This window comes from Lipophrys pholis, assembly GCF_963383615.2.
Source record: "Lipophrys pholis genome assembly, chromosome: 12".
Taxonomy (NCBI): domain Eukaryota; kingdom Metazoa; phylum Chordata; class Actinopteri; order Blenniiformes; family Blenniidae; genus Lipophrys; species Lipophrys pholis.
In genome coordinates this window covers 31,577,596-31,598,722 of record NC_137641.1, presented here as the reverse complement: position 1 = coordinate 31,598,722, position 21,127 = coordinate 31,577,596, and the positions used below count along the sequence as shown (strand labels likewise).

Sequence of the window (21,127 nt, the reverse complement as noted above, 5' to 3'; positions counted from 1 at the left end):
TTTGTTTGTTTTGGTGCCAACTTTTGCAACACTCCCATTTAAGTTTGGGTCTGGTTCTGCAGGGTTCTCCTCCTCTGAGTCTGGTTCTGCAGGGTTCTCCTCCTCTGGGTATGGTTCTGCAGTAAGGCCATAGTAACTAGTGGTGCTCCAGATTCTAATCCTGGTCCTGGTCCTGGTCATAACAATAATAATAGTAATTGTAAAAATAATAATGCATGTTATTTGTAATGCACTTTATATTGGCAAATCTCAAAGTGCTAAAAATGACAAAGATTAAAAGAAGCAATAATTAATTTTTTTTTTAAAGAAAACCAGTAAAAGCAATAAGAACACTGACAAAACAATAGAAATCAATATGAGCTGCGAAACAAACGTTTGTCCCTTTTATTATACACAACTTTCTTTATGAAAGGTACACACTGTTTTTCAAAAGTCACACACGCATGTGTCGCAGAGAACGGAGGCTCACGGCTTTACTTGGACGGAGTTGCGCCTGCAACTTTTGCGTCGGTCCTGCGAATGATGTCGTATACCTGCGTCGTTACGTGGCATTCACAATACCGCTTATATTTCAACTGTACTCTCTGGGGCGGGACAATGCACCAGAGTTGGGACTGTATACGCTTTGCCTTACCTTACCATACCAGCCAGCCTGGCACGTACTGTGCAGTGGAACCGTGGCTTTTCACATCTCAACATGCCTGTCACTCACTGTTTGTCTTGATATTCAGGTCTAGTCAGGTAGTCACAGCAAAGGCGGGCTCTTATTGGGCAAGGAGGGGCTGGACACATCTCATCTTTACACCTCAACATGCCTGCAAGATCTTGGATAAGGCTCATTGGTCATTGCTGCAACTTCCACACAGTAGAAGGGGGCTCTGATTGTGCAAGGGGGCGGGGGGCTTTGAGGACACTTTTCCTTAGAAAAGACATTAAAAAAAATTATCTTAATGTTGCTATGGAACTCCAACATGAAACCTACATTGTCACTGTTTCTGTACCTGCTGTCTAAACAGACAATATTTTCAAAACGTTGCTATGAAAATGCTAAACTTTTCAGAAACAAAAACGATGTGCTTTCATTTGAAGAGTTGTCCTGCAAACGAGGCCAGCGTCACAATGTGGTGTTGACGTGTTGGTGCAGTCTTTTACTGTGAAGGTCCCGGCAGGAAGTGGTTGGTTTCTTCCGGTGGTTTTTAAATATGGCGGACAGTCGTCCTTAGTTCGCGCCACTCTGAGGACTTTTGGCGCTCCGTGACGCGTCACGAGCGATTCGCGGATGCCTCGTGTGAAGCGGACGTTGCTTTTAACGCTGCTGACCGCGTGCAGCTGCGCAGTGCTGCTCCTCCAGCTGCGAAATTTGCGCAAACACGTTAATAAGGTGAGGCGCATGCGCACACACACGACCGAGAGGCTGGTGGTCACGTGCTGTTTCCATGGGGACGTGCGGCCTTTGTGTTTGTTACAGCAAGTCGCCATTTTTGTTGTTTAGTTTAACCTGCGGCTGTAAAAAGACCAGAGCTAGAGACTTGAGACGGGAGACCAGATACAAGACACCAGATACTAGGGACTGGAGACCAGATACTAGAGACCTGAGACTAGACACCAGATACTAGGGACTAGAGACCAGATACTAGAGACTGGAGACCAGATACTAGAGACCTGAAACCAGATACTGGATACTAGAGACCTGAGACTGGAGACCAGATACTGGAGACCTGAAACCAGATACTGGAGACCAGATACTAGAGACCTGAAACCAGATACTGGAGACCAGATACTAGATACTAGAGATCTGAGTCTCGAGACGAGATACCATAGACCAGAGACTAGATACCAGAGACCTGAGACTAGATACCTGAGACCAGATACTAAAGACCCAGATACCTGAGACCAGATCCTAGACACCAGAGACTGGATACCAGAGAAAAGAGACTAGAGACCAGAGACTAGATACCTGAGAACTGAGACTAGTGACCTGAGACCAGATACTAGAGACCTGAGACCAGATCCTAGAGACTAGAGAGCAGATACTAGACCTGAGACCACAAACCAGATACTAGAGACCTTAGACCAGATACTTGTGTTGGCTGACATGTTGCTATCCGGTTAGCCATTGTGTTGTTTAACGTGTAGGGTAACGTGTTGCTACTGACATGTTAGCTAACGTGTTGGCTGACATGTTGCTAACGTGTTGGCTGACATGCTGGCTAACGTGTTGAATGATGTGTTGCTAACGTGTTGGCTAAGGTGTTTCTAACGTTTTGCTATCATGTTGCCTAACGTGTTGGGTAACTTGTTGCTACTGACGTGTTGGCTGACGTGATGGCTGACATGTCGCTATCATGTTGGCTGATGTGTTTCTATCATGTTGGTTAACGTGTTGCTAACGTTTTGCTATCGTGTTGGCTATTGTGTCATTTTCTGTATTGGGTAACATGCTGCTACTGACGTGTTGGCTAACATGTTGTCCAACGTGTTGGCTGGCATGTTGGCTATCATGTTGGCTAATGTGTTGCTAACATGTTGCTATCGTGTTGACTGACGTGTTGGCTGATGTGTTGCTAACATGTTGCTATCATGTTGGCTAATGTGTTGCTAACATGTTGCTATCGTGTTGCTATCATGTTGGCTAACGTGTTGCTAACATGTTGCTTTCGTGTTGGCTGACGTGTTGCCAACATGTTGCTATCGTGTTGCTATCATGTTGGCTGACGTGTTGCTATCGTGTTGACTGACGTGTTGCTATCGTGTTGACTGACGTGTTGGCTGACGTGTTGCTAACATGTTGCTATCGTGTTGGCTAACGTGTTGCTAACATGTTGCTATCGTGTTGCTATCATGTTGGCTAACGTGTTGCTAACATGTTGCTTTCGTGTTGACTGACGTGTTGCCAACATGTTGCTATCGTGTTGCTATCATGTTGGCTGACGTGTTGCTATCGTGTTGACTGACGTGTTGCTATCGTGTTGACTGACGTGTTGCTATCGTGTTGGCTGACGTGTTGCTATCGTGTTGACTGACGTGTTGCTATCGTGTTGACTGACGTGTTGCTATCGTGTTGACTGACGTGTTGGCTGACGTGTTTCTGTCCTTTTGCAGTCTCACATCCTGAACTCAGCAGGTCACCTGACCAGCGACATCCAATGGGTGAGTCCACCTGCTGCCAGCACCGTCTATTGCCTGATAGCATCACTGTTAACCTGTTGCCTGTTTCCATGGTAACATTTGTCCCAGCAGCAGACCTTGAAGACGTTCCTGGCGTTAGCACAACAGTACAGAATGCCGCTGTTTCTGGCCGACATGGCCGCCCTGACGCTTCTCACCAAGGATGCTTTGCAGCCACATGACACACCGCAGCGTGACGCGCCACTCTGCAGCTTCCTGTGCACTGGCCGGCCCATTATGGCGTTCGCGCTGTTTGCTAACAGATGGAAGTATGACGTGAGTGTTGCGTTTGTGTGTGCAAACAATTGTAGGAGAAACCTGCCAGGACCGACTGTGTGTGTGTGTGTATGTGGTTCTCCAGACTGGCTTCCTATTGGCTGCTGAGCAGAAAGGCTTTGAGCTGATGGAGCTCCGAGGAGAAGACCCACGATTGGCCAGTCTGGACACCCTATCAGGGGAGGAAATCCCCCTGCACTTCCTGTTCCGCCTCAATGGTTACATTATCCAGGTGGGTGGGGCCACCCCGAACACGCCTCTGAGCTGCTGCGGTTCTGGTTGTCATGGTGATGGTGTGTGCAGGTGGTGTTCCTGTACGAGCGCAGCGGGAACTACCTGTGGCACGGTACGCTGCGCCTCAAAGCCAGCAGCGACCGGAGCTTTGCCCCCTTCACGCGCATGGATTACGGACGCCACGCAGGCGCCTACGACAGGTACAACATCTGTGGCTGACGCCGCTGGGTTTGCGTGTTTTCTGATGCGTGTGCTCCCTGCAGGCCCGAGCTCGTCCTCACAGTGCTTGACGGCCTCGATGTTCGAGTTCCGCGCAACATTTCTCACTTCCTGTCACAGCAGAGACGCGCCCACTTCCTGGAGTGCCATTATCGAGACGCACGCAACTTCCTCCAGGTCTGCCTACGCTAGGCTTCTACCGTACAAAGAAACCAGCGTACTGATGAAGAACACTAACATGTGCGCTCTCCGTCAGCTCTACCCCGACGACGCTTCGTCTCCTGCTGTTGAGTTCCGACGGAAAGCAAAGGCCTTGTTACGTTTAGCTGCTCGGACGCTCGCTCAGCTTAAAGTCCCGTTTTGGATCAGCAGTGGCACTCTCCTCGGTGAGCTGCTAGCGACACGCTAACATGCTAATGATATGCTAATAAGATACGAGAGTTGTAACCTCATCACAATCTCCGACGATGCTAATGTCGTACCTTAGAACTCAACGCGAACTAGCTCGATGCCTGTGTTGTGCTAATGCACTAACATCCGTGGAGGTGTGTGCCCTCTGCAGGCTGGTTCAGGCAGTGCAGCATCATCTCCTACAGTCGTGATGTTGACATCGGGATCTTCATCGTGGACTTCAGGCCGGACATCATCGCAGCGCTAACACATGCTGGTCTGACACTCAAACACAAGTTTGGAAAGGTCAAATCTTTCACAATGAGGGTTTTATTTTGAAAAGACGGCTGTTGCTTTGTTTCATGTGGACTTTTATTGTGATGTGCAGGTGGAGGACAGTCTGGAGCTGTCCTTTCTGGGTGAAGATGTCAAACTGGACATTTTCTTCTTCTATGAAGATGGAGAACTCGTGTGGAACGGAGGAACGCAGGTGAAGAGTGGCCGCAAGTTCAAGTGAGCAACTTTTAAAGATTTCATTGAAGTGTTTTACAAATATAAAACTGCAAATTGTACTTAAGTCTTCCTCCCACTGACTTAGTACTTTGTAATCTCCTGTACCTCCAGTCTCAGCTCATGTCTTCCAGGGTCTGTTTCTGCCAACCGAACATCTACAGACTGAAAGTTCAGGAAAATAGATCAAACTCAGTCAGGTTGATGGAGACTGTAACCTCAGGTTGATAGGTGGGGTTAGTGTGGTAAAGATGGAGGTCATGGGGTTACCTCAGTGATGCTGCCTCCACCGTGCTTCACAGCATGATGCTGCCTCCACCACATGCAGGGAGACATGAGCCCCGTTTCCACAGTGCCCCTTGGTGCCGGTACGGGTCAGGTTGGAACCGGTTGTTGTGTGTTTCCACTGACTCAGAACCGTTACCAACCGGTACCATTGGTAACCATTTCTCGCTACCCCTCCACTTGGGGTACCAGGCACAATGTGCGGGATATGAGGGGGAGGAGCTTCAACACTGCCGTCTGCTCATTGGTCCGTGACGACCGCTGTTCTCCCAGCGAGCAGCCATTTCCAATCAGTTCTTCTGCAGCAATCAGGAAACCTTTTTGAAAATGTCCCGTTATGGCGTCACATCCTGCATGATTACACAACCGTTCATAACCCCGCCTACATTTCAAACCGTTCCCTGTGTAATGGAAACGCGGCACTGATGCGGGTCTGGTTACGGATAGTCAACCCCCACCTGACCGGCACCGGTACCAAGGGGCACTGTGGAAACGGGGCTGAATATAGAACTGAAAAGTGTTTAACATTTAAAACCATGACTCATTTATCTTCTTCTTCACATTGTTGGTCTGACACATAAAATCCAACAAAATACACCTGTAGTTGTAATGTTAAAATGTGGAAAGTTGAACAGGTGTAGATAGTCAGAAGGTCAGTGCCGAGGGTCATCGGGTCAGAATAGAATCATAGTAGAGTCAAAAGGTCATAAGGTCAGGGTAGAATAAAAGCAGTGGGTGATATTTGACATACTTGACTCTACTCGCTTTTGACGCTTTTCCACTATGTTAGTACCGGGTACTGCCCAGTTCCTCCTCGGCCGAGGTTCCCAGCGAGCTAAGACAAGTTGACAACGGGACATCAGCAGACAGCAGCTGCTGATTGGCCGGCGCATTACGACACAGATGAGTCAGAGGGCAGCTTATTTACCCGCCATTTTTTTTAAAACTGACCACAATCAGATAGCTGACAGAGAGAAGTTCAGAAATCAACCTCGTGGAGCAGCGACGATGTCCAGATAATGGTGGCGACCAGAGGATTCAGGAGCTCGATGGAGCGACCAGTGTTGTGCCTGAAGGAGTTCAATGATGCTCGTTCATATTTTGGGCGAAAGTGAACTGAACGTTCTGTATTTCTGTCTGAGTGTCACTGTGAGCGGCGCTCATTCTGGTGTTCGTGAACGGCGCTCTCACAGTTCAACATTGATTAAGAGAGTTGCCAGAATTCCGAGCCTTCCAGTCAAAAACCTGCCTAAAGCTCACTGTAAACGGGCCTTAACATGTTGGAGGAAAACAGCCAATCTGGCAACAGCAGCCACCAGAGTGGCACCGCCGCCTACGTCATCACAATGTGAAGCATCACGACAAAAACAAATGGAAGACAGCAGCTCTACCTCGGACTCTGTCTCCACCATTAATACTTCATCTTCGTGTGGTTACGGTACTTTCCGGATGATAAGCCCCTACTTTATTTTTTTTAACATGCTTTGAACCCTGTCGAGGACTACTAGGCTTTTTAAGGGTTAACGGCGTCATGCCACTGATTCGGGAGTGATGCATTCAGGTGCATCACGTAACTCCGGCATTTCTTTTTCTCCTTTTTAAATTTGGTGGGTGCAGCTTATATTCCTGTGAGCTCAAATAGTCCTGAAATCACGGTACTTAAAAGGATTTTATGAAAAGGTTAGTGATGATCAGAGCGGAGGGTCATAAGGTCTGAGCAGAGCGGGGTCCGTGGTTGTAATGCGGAAAGTTGAACAGGTGTAAAGACTCGGTGCTTTCCAGGTACATCTTCCCTCGCTTCTCGCTGTGCTGGGCGGAGCTTCTGGAGCTGAAGGTTCGAGTCCCGTGCCAGACACTGGATTACATAAAGGCAAACTACGGCGCCACCTGGAATGTCCCAGTGAGAACCTGGGACTGGAAGTCATCACCCAGCAACGTTCAAGAGAACGGGGTGTGGCCTCAAGCACAGTGGGCGGAGCTTATCCAGGTTTACTAAAAGCTCTTTCAAATAATATGTTTTTACGTTTGTGTGTGAGGTTTGAAATAAATGTGAAGAAACTGGAAAAGTGACTTTCTGCTTTTTATCTGCACTTACACATCAAAGTACTTCCATTACATTACTGAGTAAGGACTCTGACGTCACTCGGCGGTCGCCACCTCCTCGCGGGTCCGCTCCTTGTGGACCACGAGCCCCTTATTGATCAGATCCGGGATCTCCACCGCGAGCCAGGGCGCGAGCCCGAGCGCCATGAGGTGCGCGAACCCGAACTTCGGCGCGTTGCGCGCCCAGAGTGGCGCAAAGTGCTCGGTAAGGCAGATCTTCCCTCCCCGGTACATCTTGGCCGTTTTCCCGTCCAGCTCCGGTATCGCGACCTCTGGCGCGGTGTCCGGGTACGTCACCGGGACATCGAACTCCAGGACGAACTCGTAACGGAGCAGTTCGTGCACGAACCAGCAGGTTCCGGTCCATCTGGTGCCGTCGGCGTTGGACTGCAGGCGGAACCAGTCGTTGTCCGCCGCTTTGTTGTTCTCCACGGAGTGGATCAGGGCCTGGTACTCCTCCTTCAGCCGCTGCGGCCACAGCGCGCCGTCCCGCGGCCCGCCGTGCGTCCGCAGCATCGGGATCTGGGACACGGCCCTGCGCGTGGCCTCGTCTGCCATTCTCTGTCCTGCACGGGACCCCGGGTCCAGGCAAGTCCGGCTGCGTGCGTCCCGGTGTCTGTGCCCCGGTAGTCTGACGTGGGCTTCCGGAGTGACAGCCGCCGTGACCCCTACGTCATCAACCAACACTTCTTGTACAAAAATTCTCAGCCAGACATATACAAGTAGATATAGACATAGATAAGTAGATATAGATATGCACAAGTAGATACATATACAAGTAAACATGTAGACATATGCAAGTAGTTATAGTCATGTACACGTAAATCAAGGTTCCTTTATTTTCTATCCGTGAGTAGATTCGTGTCTCGGATTTTGTGACACATTTAGTATATCGAAACTAAAGAAAACACATAATGAACCAAACAAGCAGATACCCTAGTCAAGTGACAAAAAACAAACAAACTAACAAGACAAGTGCTCAAAGTTGTGCCATTTCCAATACGTAAATAAGTTAAGATCAAATACAAAAACAAGCCACAATAAAAACCTTACAGAATAAAAGCATTCGCGGACAGAAAACCGGAATGAGAACATACAATTAAAAAAAGTAATGAATAAAATAAAAGCCATAATAATGAATAAATAGAACCAAGAAATCAAATGAATAAATATAATAAACGAGTCACTATCTAGAATTGATGAAGCCATCCTCTGTACCCGTTTAGTGAACATGAAGGCTGGAAGTACTGACTCACCAATATTTACTCTTTGGTTCAGTGAGTTTTGCTCCTCAACCGAGGTCTGACCGAACCAGGCCACCAAGCAAAAGAATGAAAAGGACTCAATGAGAGCATGATAAAATAGAGTCAGGACTGTTCGGTCAACATGGAAAAATGCAAGATTCCTGAGTCAGTGAAGGTGCTGACGGGACTTTTTACAGACAGACTTGCAGTTTACCTCAAAGTACAGACGTGTGTGTCCTCGGCGGTCCTGCAGGTGGCGGTGTGTGTCGGGAGTAGATGGACCACAGAAGAAGCTGAAAACAGACGCAGTCCGCCATTTGCTGTTTTGTCTCTGCATCTTTTGCTTCTTGAATTTTAAATCTAGGAAAAAGGCGTAAAGCAGCGTGAGAGGAAGCCGACGGCTCTGCGGCGGCAATGGCGGCCGAGCGGCGCGAGGACAAAGGTGATCTGTGCGGCGGTTGGTTTAGCTTTTATTAGCTCATCTTACCGCCTCCTGTTAGCTCTTTCTGTTAGCTCCTCCTGTTAGCGGCTCCTCCTGTTAGCGGCTCCTCTTGTTAGCGGCTCCTCCTGTTAGCAGCTCCTCATGTTAGCAGCTCCTCATGTTAGCAGCTCCTCATGTTAGCAGCTCCTCCTGTTGGTAGCTCCTCCTGTTAGCAGCTCCTCCTGTTAGCGGCTCCTCCTGTTGGCGGCTCCTCCTGTTAGCAGCTCCTCCTATTTGCTCCTCCTGTTAGCAGCTCCTCCTGTTAGCAGCTCCTCCTGTTAGCAGCTCCTCCTGTTAGCAGCTCCTCATGTTGGCAGCTCCTCCTGTTGGTAGCTCCTCCTGTTGGCAGCTCCTCCTGTTGGCAGCTCCTCCTGTTAGCAGCTCCTCCTGTTGGCAGCTCCTCCTGTTGGCAGCTCCTCCTGTTGGCTCCTCCTCCTGTTGGTAGCTCCTCCTGTTGGTAGCTCCTCCTGTTGGTAGCTCCTCCTGTTAGCAGCTCCTCCTGTTGGCTCCTCCTCCTGTTGGCAGCTCCTCCTGTTGGCAGCTCCTCCTGTTTGCTCCTCCTCTTAGCAGCTCCTCCTGTTGGTAGCTCCTCCTGTTAGCAGCTCCTCCTGTTGGCTCCTCCTCCTGTTAGCGGCTCCTCCTGTTAGCAGCTCCTCCTCTTAGCAGCTCCTCATGTTAGCAGCTCCTCCTGTTGGCAGCTCCTCCTGTTAGCAGCTCCTCCTGTTGGCTCCTCCTCCTGTTAGCGGCTCCTCCTGTTAGCAGCTCCTCCTCTTAGCAGCTCCTCATGTTAGCAGCTCCTCCTGTTGGTAGCTCCTCCTGTTAGCAGCTCCTCCTGTTGGCTCCTCCTCCTGTTGGCAGCTCCTCCTGTTTGCTCCTCCTCTTAGCAGCTCCTCCTGTTAGCTCCTCCTGTTTGCTCCTCCTGTTTGCTCTTCATGTTAGCAGCTCCTCCTCTTAGCAGCGCCTCCTGTTGTTGGCTCCTCCTGTTGGCAGCGCCTCCTCTTAGCAGCTCCTCCTCTTAGCAGCTCCTCCTGTTAGCGCCCCCTCACCTCCCCCTCCTACCTCCTCCTCCTACCTCCCCCTCTTACCTCCTTCTGTTAGCTCCTCCTGTTAACTCCTCCTCTTACCGCCCCCCCTTACCCCCTTCTGTTAGCTCCTCCTGTTAGCTCCTCCTCTTACCGCCCCGTCTTACCTCGTCCTGTTAGCTCCTCCTCCTACCTCCCCCTCTTACCTCTTTCTGTTAGTGCCCCCTCACCTCCTCCTCTTACCACCCCCTCTTACCTCCTCCTGTTAGTTCCTCCTCTTACCGCCCCCCCTTACCTCCTCCTGTTAGCTCCTCCTCCTACCTCCCCCTCTTACCTCCTCCTGTTAGCTCCTCCTCTTACCTCCTTTTGTTAGCTCCTCCTCTTACCTCCTCCTGTTAGCTCCTCCTCTTACCTCCTCCTGTTAGCTCCTCCTCTTACCTCCTCCTTTTTGCAGCTCCTCCTGTTGACAGCTCCTCCTGTTAGCTGCTCCTGTTAGCGCCCCCTCACCTCCCCCTCTTACCTCCTTTTGTTAGCTCCTCCTCTTACCTCCTCCTGTTAGCTCCACCTGTTATCTCCTCCTCTTACCTCCTCCTGTTAGCTCCTCCTCTTACCTCCTCCTCTTACCTCCTCCTTTTTGCAGCTCCTCCTGTTGACAGCTCCTCCTCTTAGCAGCTCCTCCTGTTAGCTGCTCCTGTTAGCGCCCCCTCACCTCCCCCTCTTACCTCCTCCTCTTACCTCGTCCTGTTAGCTCCTCCTCTTACCTCCTTCTGTTAGCTCCTCCACTTCTTACCTCCTGTTTGCTCCTCTTGTAGGGCTTTTCCACCAAAAGAACCAGGTGCTAGTTCAGAGCCGGTACCAGGGCCAGTTCTTAAATGAGCACTGCCAAAGAACCGGTTGTGTTTCCATTGCCAACGGAGCCAGTGAGAGCCACGTCATTAGGTCACTCCAAAATGTCGTACATCACTGATTTCACCGATGTAGCGCTCATACAGGAACCAGAAGACGGACTGTAACAGCGGTTTGGTCTGGGTTGCTCCATCTAGTTTGGCCTGAACCTCGGATGCAGACCAAAGAACAAGAAAATATTGCATCTCTCGTCTCTCTATTTGTGTTTTTTCATGCCCGTCTTGCTTTAGTCCGGAGCCCCGGAGTGGCCATTGAAAAAGATAATAACGCGTGAATGAGCTTGGGGCTTATTTTTCACCATTCCAACATTCCATAGTGACTTTCTGCTGCTTTCACTTTATTTCTGGACGTGTCTGAATCAAAAGCTTCAACATGGAGGAATGGAGGTGTAGAATGATAGAACGCTGCTCTACAGCCGTTTCCATGGTAACCTAGGTAACCACTCTGATTAAAGTTCTCTTTGCCATTAAAAGGCTCATTTTGTGGCCAAAAAAATCCAAGCTTTCATTTCCAGTAGTTTGTAGTTTGTTTAGTAGTTCCTGATGAACCAAAAGTCTGGCTTCATTATAAAGAAGTTCTGTGGAGCGTCTCATAGCGGAGCGCCCCCTGCTGGCTCATGCAGACCTCAGCCTGCGGTCAGAACGCCAAACAAGACCTGGAGGTGAAGTTAGTTACAATTATGTCACCATGAAAAGCCTGAAAAAAATATAAATGGAAAACTGCTTCTAAATGAAAGCTCTAACCAGCTGACAGGGCAGCGCAGGGACTCTGCAGCAGCAGATTGAAAGCCACGGCTCTGCCATCGCGGAAAACTTTTTCTCGTTCCCTCTTTTTATTAATTTGAGGGAGCCATCTATGATCTCCTTCCCTGTGTTATTATAATTTTTCCTCTATAACCTCCCGGGGCTCCGTGTTCGCTGGAGATTTCAGAAAGCCAGTTCAGCATCTCTTCCCCCTCATAGGTAGCGATAAGTCCGCCCCCAGCCAATGGCGTGTCAGAACCCGCTCTGGCCCAGCAACGATGTGGGGCCAGCTTAGCACCGGTTTAGCCCCTGATAGACCGGGGCTTTGGTGGTGGAAAGACAAAGAACTGGTGCTAAATCTGGCCCTGGACCAGAACTAGAACCTGCTTCTTTCTAGAGGAGTGTGGTGGGCGAGTGAGCTGTGGGTAACTGTGTTGTGGGCTAGTAAGTGGGTGGTCAGTTGGTGGGGAAGTTGCGTACCCTCCTCACTCAGTGTGTTTTGCAGATGGAGAATTAAACGTTCTGGAGGACCTGCTGACTGAAGCTCCCGATCAGGACGATGAACTCTACAACCCAGAAACTGAACTCAGTGACAAGAAAGGTTCTACTACTGCACACAGAACCATACCCTCTATTATGAGACACATCTATACTTTCTATTGCACACGAATCTGTACTTTCAACTGCACGCAGATCTATACTTTCTATTACACGCACATGTATACCTTCTACTGCACACAGATCTATGCTTTCTACTGCAAACACATCTATACCTTCTACTGCACACAGATCTATGCCTTCTACTGCAAACACATCTATACCTTCTACTGCACACAGATCTATGCTTTCTACTACACACAGATCTATACCTTCTATTGTGCACTGATCTGTACAGTACACAGTAATAGTATTGGTAGTAGACAGTAATAGTAGTCGTGGGTTAAAGAACCTCTGCTGTGTCTCACAGGAACGAAGAGGAAGAGCGAGCGTGCGGGCAGTCAGGACCTGAAGAGGCTCCGCCCCTCCACAAGTCACCACTCCTCCAGGTCCTCGTCCACCAATAATAAGAGAACTCCGGGCGCCCCCCTGACCACCTCCTCCAAGAAGGCCTCCAGCCCCCGAGGTCGGCATGCCGCCTACCGTCACGACTACTACGAGGAGCGAAAGGCACGGCGAGGGGCCAGAGAGGTTACCCGGAGTGCGGGGGGCGAGGACGCCCGGCGCCGAGAGCCCCAGAGAGTACTGGAGGGTCTGAGCCAGGTACTGATACTAACTGTACTACAGTACCAGAGTACTGTGATATTAGTGTGTGTGTGGGTACAGTGGGTACGGAAAGTATTCAGACCCCTTTTAAATTTTCACTCTTTGTTTCATTCCAGCCATTTGCTAAAATCGAAAATATTTATTTTCTTTTTCTCATTAATGTACACTCAGCAACCAATCTTGACTGAAAAAACAGACATGTAGAACTTTTTGCAAATTTATTAAAATATAAAATATCACATGGTCATAAGTATTCAGACCCTTTGCTGTGACACTCATATTTAACTCACATGCTATCCATTTGTTCTGATCCTCCTTGAGACGGTTCTACTCCTTCATTGGAGTCCAGCTGTGTTAAATTAAACTGATTGGCCTTGATTAGGAAAGGCACACACCTGTTTATATAAGACCTTACAGCTCACAGTGCTTGTCGGAGCAAATGAGAATCATGAGGTCGAAGGAACTGCCCAAGGAGCTCCGAGACAGAATTGTGGCAAGGCACAGATCTGGCCAAGGTTACTAAAGAATTTCTGCTGCACTCAAGGTTCCTCAGAGCACAGTGGCCTCCATAATCCTTAAATGGAAGAAGTTTGGGATGGCCAGAACTCTTCCTCGACCCGGCGGTCCAGCCAAACTGAGCAATCGTGGGAGAAGAGTCTTGGTGAGAGAGGTGAAGAAGAACCCAAAGATCACTGTGACTGAGCTCCAGAGATGCAGTAGGGAGATGGGAGAAAGTTCCACAAAGTCAACTATCACTGCAGCCCCCCACCAGTCGGGCCTTTATGGTAGAGTGGCCCGACGGAAGCCTCTCCTCGGTGCAAGACATGAAAGCCTGCATAGAGTTTGCCAAACAACACACGAAGGACTCCCAGGCTATGAGAAATAAGACTCTCTGGACTGATGAGACCAAGATTGAACTTTTTGGCATTAATTCTAAGAGGTATGTGTGGAGAAAACCAGGTACTGCTCATCACCTGCCCAATACAATCCCAACAGTAAAACATGGTGGTGGCAGCATCATGCTATGGGAGTGTTTTTCAGCTGCAGGGACAGAACGACTGGTTGCAATTGAAGAAAAGATGAATGCGGCCAAGTACAGAGATATCCTGGAAGAAAACCTCTTCCAGAGTGCTCAGGACCTCAGACTGGGCTGAAGGTTGACCTTCCAACATGACAGTGACCCTAAGCACACATCTAAAATAAAGGAGTGGCTTTGGAACAACTCTGTGACCTTTCTTGACTGGCCCAGCCAGAGCCCTGACCTAAACCCCATTGAGCATCTCTGGAGAGACCTGAAAATGGCTGTTCACCATCCAACCTGACAGAACCGGAGAGGATCTGCAAGGAGGACTGGTAGAGGATCCCCAAATCCAGGTGTGAAAAACTTGTTGCATCATTCCCAAAAGACTCATGGCTGTACTCGCTCAAAAGGGTGCTTCTACTCAATACTGAGCAAAGGCTCTGAATACTTATGACCATGTGATATTTCAGTTTTTCTTTTTTAATACATTTGCAAAAATTTCATTTTCTCAGTTTTTTTCTGTCAAGATGAGGTGCTGAGTGTACATTGAGAAATAAAATGAACTTTTTTGATATTGGTAAATGGCTGCAATGAAACAGAGTGAAAAATTAAAAGGGGCTCTACTTCTAAATTTCTATGTGGTCTGTCTTCTTCTGTGTTTTTGTTGTGTTTGGTGAGTCACAGCGCCCCTAAAGGCCTGGCATGTGTACTACATGCCCTGAAGCCTCGTGTTGAGCCGTGTTCATAGTGAGGTGTGGACGGAAGTTCTTAAGGAGAAGGCCAGGGAGAACAAAGATCGTTTTTTTGTCGTGTGGATGTTCCTCAGTTTACAACAATAACTAAGAAAAAGCCGCACCGAAGCAGCAAACTCTCCACTTTAAAATAAAGGCTCAGTCCCCACAGGGGAGCGATATGGCGAAAAAAAGAACCCAGAAGCTTCCTCGAGTTTTAAGGGAGACTGGGATATTCTGAATAAGTTTTTGAGAGAACTGTGTTCAGAATACTTTAGTCAAACAGGTTTTACCACTTTGAAGTGGAATGAAGTGTTTATAATTCGCATTGAAATGTAAATGTTTAGTGACATTCAGGTCAAACCTCTCATACTGCTTTAAGGTCAACTGAAATTTAATACACAAAGAAGTTACATTGGAGCCTGAGAGTATTTATGTTTAACATTTATTTATTTATTTTTGTTATTGTATTTGCACTTTTTTAGGACTTATTTTCAACCCAACCAGCTAAAGACACTTTGAAGTGGAATTGGGTTCTTCTGATTGGTTTTTACTGAATACTGTTTATGTTGTAGTTTTTATACTTTATATGTTAGTCAAACTGATTCACTGGGTTCAATTTTTTTTTTTTATTTGCCACGAAATCCAGGTGAAGTTGTTTAAGTCAACATAAATAGGAGAAACAAGACTGCAGGGTGTAACTGTTTTTTGTTATGACTGAATAACGTTTAAATAAGTTCTTAAGTATTTCTGAGAAGAATTTTTTTAAAAGTGAGTTTTACAATAATTTCTAGGTAAACAAAGCTTCTGCCAATAGTGCTTTTAGCTTTGGACATCTTAGTCGCTCCAAAAATAGTCTAAGAGTATATTTGCAATAGCAATGTAAGTATCGGATTGGGAAAGTATCGGTATCGGCCGATACTCAATTCTGAAAAATAGGATCGGTATCGGGGGCAAAAAAGTGTGATCGGGACGTCCCTAGTGACAACAGAGCAGCACAATACCCAGTGAAATAATATTAGGTAGAAAGTTTCACTTTAAAAGTTACCTGTTGGCTGATTGAGAAAGTGAAAGTCATTAATTTTACTTTGTAAAGCGTGACCTCAGAATGTCCTGATGGTTCATCACCACATTGAGCATAAAGCCAGACGACGAGCTGCTTATTGCAATCAGCCTGTTGAAGCAGGGAGACGTGGAGAACATGCAGGGCTGCACCTCCAGAACCTCAGTTTTGTAGGAGTAAATATGCTTAGGCTTTGTCCTACTGTTTTTCGGATATGGTTGGGCATTATTTATTTAATTACTTAATTTTGGCTTTGCTTTGTTCTGCTATATTTATTAGGCTCGTGTGTTTTCATTTAATTTTGTTGTTGTTGTTTTGAATAATCTCATTTGTGTCCACATGTTTGAACTTTTCAATCAATATTTACATACATATTCTAATTGTGTGTTTGTCTCTTGTTCTGTCTCGCTCTCTCTGACTCTCACATGCTCTCTGTCAAGTACTCAGTAGTATTTCACTGTAGTGTTGGTAGTACTCACTGGAGTACTCTTGAAGTAATATAGTTGCACTCATTGTTTGTAGAAGTTAGGGCGTGACGAACGACGGCTAAGCCCCTCCCCCCATGATGACAACCAATCAGAGGAGGATGTTGCAGATTATGGCTCAGAAGCAGCATCAGGAAGTTCCTCCCCCACGCCATCCCACGTAGAGGAGGAGGAGGAGGATGAAGATGAGGGCATGGAGGAGGAGGAAGAGGAAGAAGAAGAGGAGGAGGAGGAGGAAGATGAGGAGGAAGGAGAAAAGGAGGAAGAGGAGGAAGAGGAAGAGTATGAGCGCCGCGGTGGCGAGGGAAATGACTATGACACGCGCAGTGAAGCTGGCGACTCGCGCTCCGCCTCCTCCATCAGCTTCTCAGATGACGGCGAGTCGGCTCACTCTGGTTCTGCTTCTGAAGCTTCAGGTAACCATGACAACAGATGGCTGGGCTCTCTGATTGGCCGTGAAGAGGTTTTTACAGACAACAAGAACATTGATCTTTTTCTTTTACACTGGATCACGTGGTTGGCAGTAGGTAAAGGAGTCTGTCCACGCTGAACCAAAGGACAATTTGAGTTCCTGGAGCTGCAGCAGACATCTTATTAAGCATTCTTCAGTTCAGATGGCCTGTTTATCACCTTGGACTAAGATCAGATTTGATTCAATTCATTTTTACTTCTCCAGAGAAAACAGTCATCAGAAGACAGTTCACAGAGAAAAGAGGAGCAGAAGACAGTTAGAGGAGGTGGTGACAGTCAGAGGAGGTGGTGACAGTCAGAGGAGGTGGTGACAGTCAGAGGAGGTGGTGACAGTCAGAGGAGGAGGTGGTGACAGTCAGAGGAGGAGGTGGTGACAGTCAGAGGAGGTGGTGACAGTCAGAGGAGGAGGTGGTGACAGTCAGAGGAGGTGGTGACAGTCAGAGGAGGTGGTGACAGTCAGAGGAGGAGGTGGTGACAGTCAGAGGAGGAGGTGGTGACAGTCAGAGGAGGTGGTGACAGTCAGAGGAGGTGGTGACAGTCAGAGGAGGAGGTGGTGACAGTCAGAGGAGGTGGTGACAGTCAGAGGAGGAGGTGGTGACAGTCAGAGGAGGTGGTGACAGTCAGAGGAGGTGGTGACAGTCAGAGGAGGAGGTGGTGACAGTCAGAAGGAGGTGACAGTGGAGCAGGTGACAGTCAGAGGAGGAGGTGGTGACAGTCAGAGGAGGAGGTGACAGTCAGAGGAGGAGGTGACAGTCAGAGGAGGTGGTGACAGTTAGAGGAGGAGGTGACAGTGGAACAGGTGACAGTCAGAGGAGGAGGTGACAGTCAGAGGAGGTGGTGACAGTTAGAGGAGGAGGTGACAGTCAGATGAGGAGGTGGTGACAGTCAGAAGGAGGTGACAGTGGAGCAGGTGACAGTCAGAGGAGGAGGTGGTGACAGTCAGAGGAGGAGGTGACAGTCAGGAGGAGGTGACAGTCAGAGGAGGAGGTGACAGTCAGAGGAGGAGGTGACAGTCAGAGGAGGAGGTGACAGTCAGGAGGAGGTGACAGTCAGACGAGGAGGTGACAGTCAGAGAAGGAGGTGACAGTCAGAGGAGGAGGTGACAGTCAGGAGGAGGTGACAGTCAGAGGAGGAGGTGACAGAGGAGCAGATAGAGCTGCAGTGAGCTTCATCACAAACTTCCACTGTGATTTGTTTATTTTGAAAAGATGCTGTGCTATTATGTTGAAAGGTTCCGAGAAGAAGCGAGAGAAGCTGTCGTCGTCAGTTGGAGCTGTTCGGAAAGGAATGGAGAGTAAGGATGCTGGAAGTAATCAGATTACCAGTGGTGTTTTCCATTACTCAGATCACTGACTATTTTACAGATCCGACCAACAAACTTCGCTACATCCTACGAGATGCTCGCTTCTTTCTCATCAAGAGCAACAACCACGAGAATGTGTCATTAGCCAAAGCTAAGGTGGGCGTGGTTTGCTATGAGCAGGTGAGGGTCACCTGCCACAGCCTGACCATATCATTGTGATGTCACTGCAGGGGGTGTGGTCCACGTTGCCTGTCAACGAGAAAAAGCTTAGTGCGGCGTTCCGCACGGCTCGGAGCGTGGTCCTGGTCTTCTCCGTGAGGGAGAGTGGAAAGTTCCAAGGTTAGCACTTCCCTCCTGTGCTGAGCAAGCGCTGCTCGCCACCTGCTCGTCCTCTGATTGGCTGCTGTTTTTGCTCCTCAGGCTTCGCTCGATTGGCCTCAGAGTCGTATCATGGCGGCTCTCCCATCCACTGGGTGCTTCCTGCTGGCATGAACGCCAAAATGCTGGGAGGTGTTTTCAAGATTGACTGGCTGTGCAGGTGTGTGTGTGTGTGTGTGTGTGTGGGTGGGTGGGTGGGCCTGCGTGGCGTTGACTCGTGTGTGGCGTTGACGTGTGTATGTGTGTGTGTGTGCGCGGGCGTTGAGTTGCAGGCGGGAGCTGCCATTCATAAAGACGGCTCACCTGTCGAACCCCTGGAACGAGCACAAGCCGGTGAAGATTGGTCGTGATGGACAGGTGAGCGGCGCCGTCCTCTCTGAGTCACGCCTCTTTGGTTGTGGTGACACGTCTGTTTGTCCATCAGGAGATACAGCCAGATGTCGGCGCCCAGCTCTGCGCGCTGTTTCCATTGGATGAGAGCGTGGACGTTCATCAGGTGGCTCGCCGCGTTCGTCACAAGCGCAGGACGCCATCAGAGCCACGGCCCCGAGGCCGCCCGCCGCAACGTGAACCGGGAAGGTTAGCCAATCAACAAGCTCCTCCTCCTGCTTCCTGTTCTTCTGCGGCCGGACGACGGAACCTGCAGCTGACCAGCGGTCTGGTGGTAGCAACAGCGCCACGCCGTCCGGTGGTGGCGACGGAGCGCCACGCCGTCAGGTGGTTGGGTGCAGTTTGAGTGGAGCTGGTTGGAGGTGGAGTGTGTGAGTAGCAGGACTCTGGCTTTCAGAATGAAAGCAGCAAGGACCAGCCTGCGGACTGATGGAGGGGGCGAGTGAGGTAGGACTGAACAGAGGGAGAGAGAGAGGACTGGATCAGGGGCATGACAGGTGTGCTGGTGGTTGATGAGGTCGCAGCTTCTGGACTCTATCCAATGAGAAGGTGTGGTGTATCAGGGGAGGGATTTACACAGGTAAAATTCCATGAAGAGACTGAAATAAAAAATTACCCCCCCACCCCACCCCACCCCAAAATCCCTCCCATGATGGACAGGTCCCCTCCCCTCTCCTCCCCCGTGCACGCACACTGAGGTGAGGAGGAGACCAACCACAGGACGGACTGAGCAAGGAGGGGGTGGGGCAGGGCTTACAGAGGCGGGGCTTTGTTTAATGATTGGCAGGACTGCACCATCTTCATCATCATCATCACCCCCTCACCTTTTCAAAATCACAGCGTTTATAAAAGGTCTTAAATGGACTGATGAGGAGATAAACTGTTTTTGTAAAGTGTTCCTCCCTCATGTGCACCTGAAGCGGTATGTGGTCCCTTTAAGAGGCTTCCTGTCTGTCTGTCTGTCTGTCTGTCTGTCTGTCTGTCTGTCTGTCTGTCTGTCTGTCTGTCTGTCTGTCTGTCTGTCTTTGACTTTCTCTCTGGCTCTGTGTCGGTCTGTCTTTATTTGTCTCTGTCTCTACAGACTATAGAAGCTCTCAAACAACAGAGGACAATTTCTCTCTCACACACACACACACACACACACACACACACACACACACACACACACACACACACACACACACACACACACACACACACTGGTGACTGCTGTGACAAAGTGAAAGTGTCCTCTGGGAGCAGTTTTGGGGGTTCAGCGTCTGGCTAAAAGACGTGTGGACAGGGGAGATCCAACCTGCAGCATTCCTGTGAAAGACGACACACGCGTGCCAACCTAACTGGACACACACACACACACACACACCCGCCTTCCTGGACACAAACACACACCTACCTGTATATCTGGACACACACACACTTGAAAAACTTGGGTTATTTTAAAAATAAAACGAATGTGTGTGTGGCTACAGATGTTGGTTGTTGGTAAATGTAACCATAGAAGCTCCGTAACAGCAGAGGGCAATGTGACAGACACACATCCACAACACCACGCACTCTGAAACCTCACGGGGGTGTGTGTGAGAGTGTGAGAGTGTGTGTGTGTGTGTGTGTGTGTGTGCGCGTGCGTGCGTGTGCGTGTGTGTGTGTGTGCGCGCGCGTGTGCGTGTGTGTGTGTGTGTGTGTGTTTCTCTTACCTGTGAACTTGTTCATGTAGGCGTCGACCTGAAGAGTACGACCTCCACGGCAGGAAGCGGCCTCGAGCCGATGCCCCCCCTGACTTCAGCCAGCGAGCAGGTGGTACACACACACACACACACACACACACACACACACAACCAGGGCAGTCTGCATTGTGATTGGTTGTAAGTCAGCTTGTGGACCCTGCCCGCCCCCTCACTCTGAGCGCTGTTCACAGGGTTCATGCAGGACCTGCGGAGTCAGCCGGTGGACAGGTGAGACAAGACAGGTGGACACACTGGGCTAGATGACTTGCTGCTGATGTTGATGATTTTTTTTTTGTTTTCAGAAGATTTTCAAGCGTTCGACGAGATGTTTTTCTCAATGGGGTGAGTCCACAATGTTAACGTAGACGTGAGCAGTGGTTACGTTAAGAATCTTCAGGCGTGTGATATTTACCTTCATTTAGTTTTTAGGATTTAGGCCCAACATATACACCGCACACAACGATTCTTAGTAGCCTCGAGCCCTGTTTGCAGAAATGCAGTAGAATATATTGTGTGTTAGTGTGTAATGTTGTGTTTCAGTCCTACAGTGACTACATGAGGGACTACCACCACAGTGTCGGGCCGCCGACTCCTTGGCAGACTCTGGTATCACTCTTCATTCACGCTTTGTTTCACTGGCGTTGTCCCATGAGGTCACACTGTGAGGTCACACTGTGAGGTCACACTGTGAGGTCACACTGTGAGGTCACACTGTGA

At 49.1% G+C, this 21,127-nt stretch overlaps 3 protein-coding genes across 7 annotated transcripts in view; 2 read left to right on the top strand and 1 right to left on the bottom strand.

Moving 5' to 3' along the window:
* Positions 1-1,178: 1,178 nt before the first annotated feature.
* fktn (fukutin) lies at positions 1,179-7,151 on the top strand. Its single transcript, XM_080477554.1, has 10 exons — positions 1,179-1,381; positions 3,103-3,150; positions 3,241-3,444; positions 3,530-3,676; positions 3,748-3,878; positions 3,942-4,074; positions 4,154-4,283; positions 4,460-4,593; positions 4,676-4,800; positions 6,865-7,151. Exons 1-10 carry the CDS (start codon positions 1,280-1,282, stop codon positions 7,076-7,078), a joined length of 1,368 nt encoding a protein of 455 aa, XP_080333680.1. The 5' UTR covers positions 1,179-1,279; the 3' UTR covers positions 7,079-7,151.
* On the bottom strand, positions 7,149-9,353 carry ufc1 (ubiquitin-fold modifier conjugating enzyme 1). 4 transcript variants are annotated; one of them, XM_080477565.1, is made up of 4 exons: positions 8,917-9,353; positions 8,644-8,789; positions 8,442-8,487; positions 7,149-7,853 (listed from the first exon to the last, which is right to left on the bottom strand). In XM_080477565.1, the coding sequence occupies exons 2-4, from the start codon at positions 8,764-8,766 to the stop codon at positions 7,222-7,224; spliced, it is 801 nt and encodes a 266-aa protein (XP_080333691.1). In that variant the 5' UTR covers positions 8,767-8,789; positions 8,917-9,353; the 3' UTR covers positions 7,149-7,221. The 4 variants fall into 4 exon arrangements, with proteins under 4 accessions (XP_080333691.1, XP_080333693.1, XP_080333692.1 ...); XM_080477567.1 differs by having other exon boundaries at positions 8,644-8,722; positions 8,917-9,052; XM_080477566.1 differs by lacking the exon at positions 8,442-8,487.
* Positions 8,693-21,127, top strand: part of ythdc1 (YTH N6-methyladenosine RNA binding protein C1) — a 13,611-nt gene continuing 1,176 nt past the window's right edge. Inside the window, exons 1-14 of one of the 2 annotated variants that reach the window (XM_080477550.1) lie at positions 8,693-8,871; positions 12,087-12,182; positions 12,549-12,841; positions 16,182-16,560; positions 17,847-17,909; positions 17,980-18,074; positions 18,149-18,257; positions 18,339-18,456; positions 18,569-18,653; positions 18,721-18,875; positions 20,401-20,480; positions 20,602-20,638; positions 20,713-20,752; positions 20,951-21,016. In XM_080477550.1, coding sequence (XP_080333676.1) covers positions 8,844-8,871; positions 12,087-12,182; positions 12,549-12,841; positions 16,182-16,560; positions 17,847-17,909; positions 17,980-18,074; positions 18,149-18,257; positions 18,339-18,456; positions 18,569-18,653; positions 18,721-18,875; positions 20,401-20,480; positions 20,602-20,638; positions 20,713-20,752; positions 20,951-21,016 — 1,644 coding nt within the window. In that variant the 5' untranslated portion in view covers positions 8,693-8,843. The remainder of the gene's footprint in view (positions 8,872-12,086; positions 12,183-12,548; positions 12,842-16,181; positions 16,561-17,846; positions 17,910-17,979; positions 18,075-18,148; positions 18,258-18,338; positions 18,457-18,568; positions 18,654-18,720; positions 18,876-20,400; positions 20,481-20,601; positions 20,639-20,712; positions 20,753-20,950; positions 21,017-21,127) is intronic. The other variant, XM_080477551.1, reaches the window with a different exon arrangement.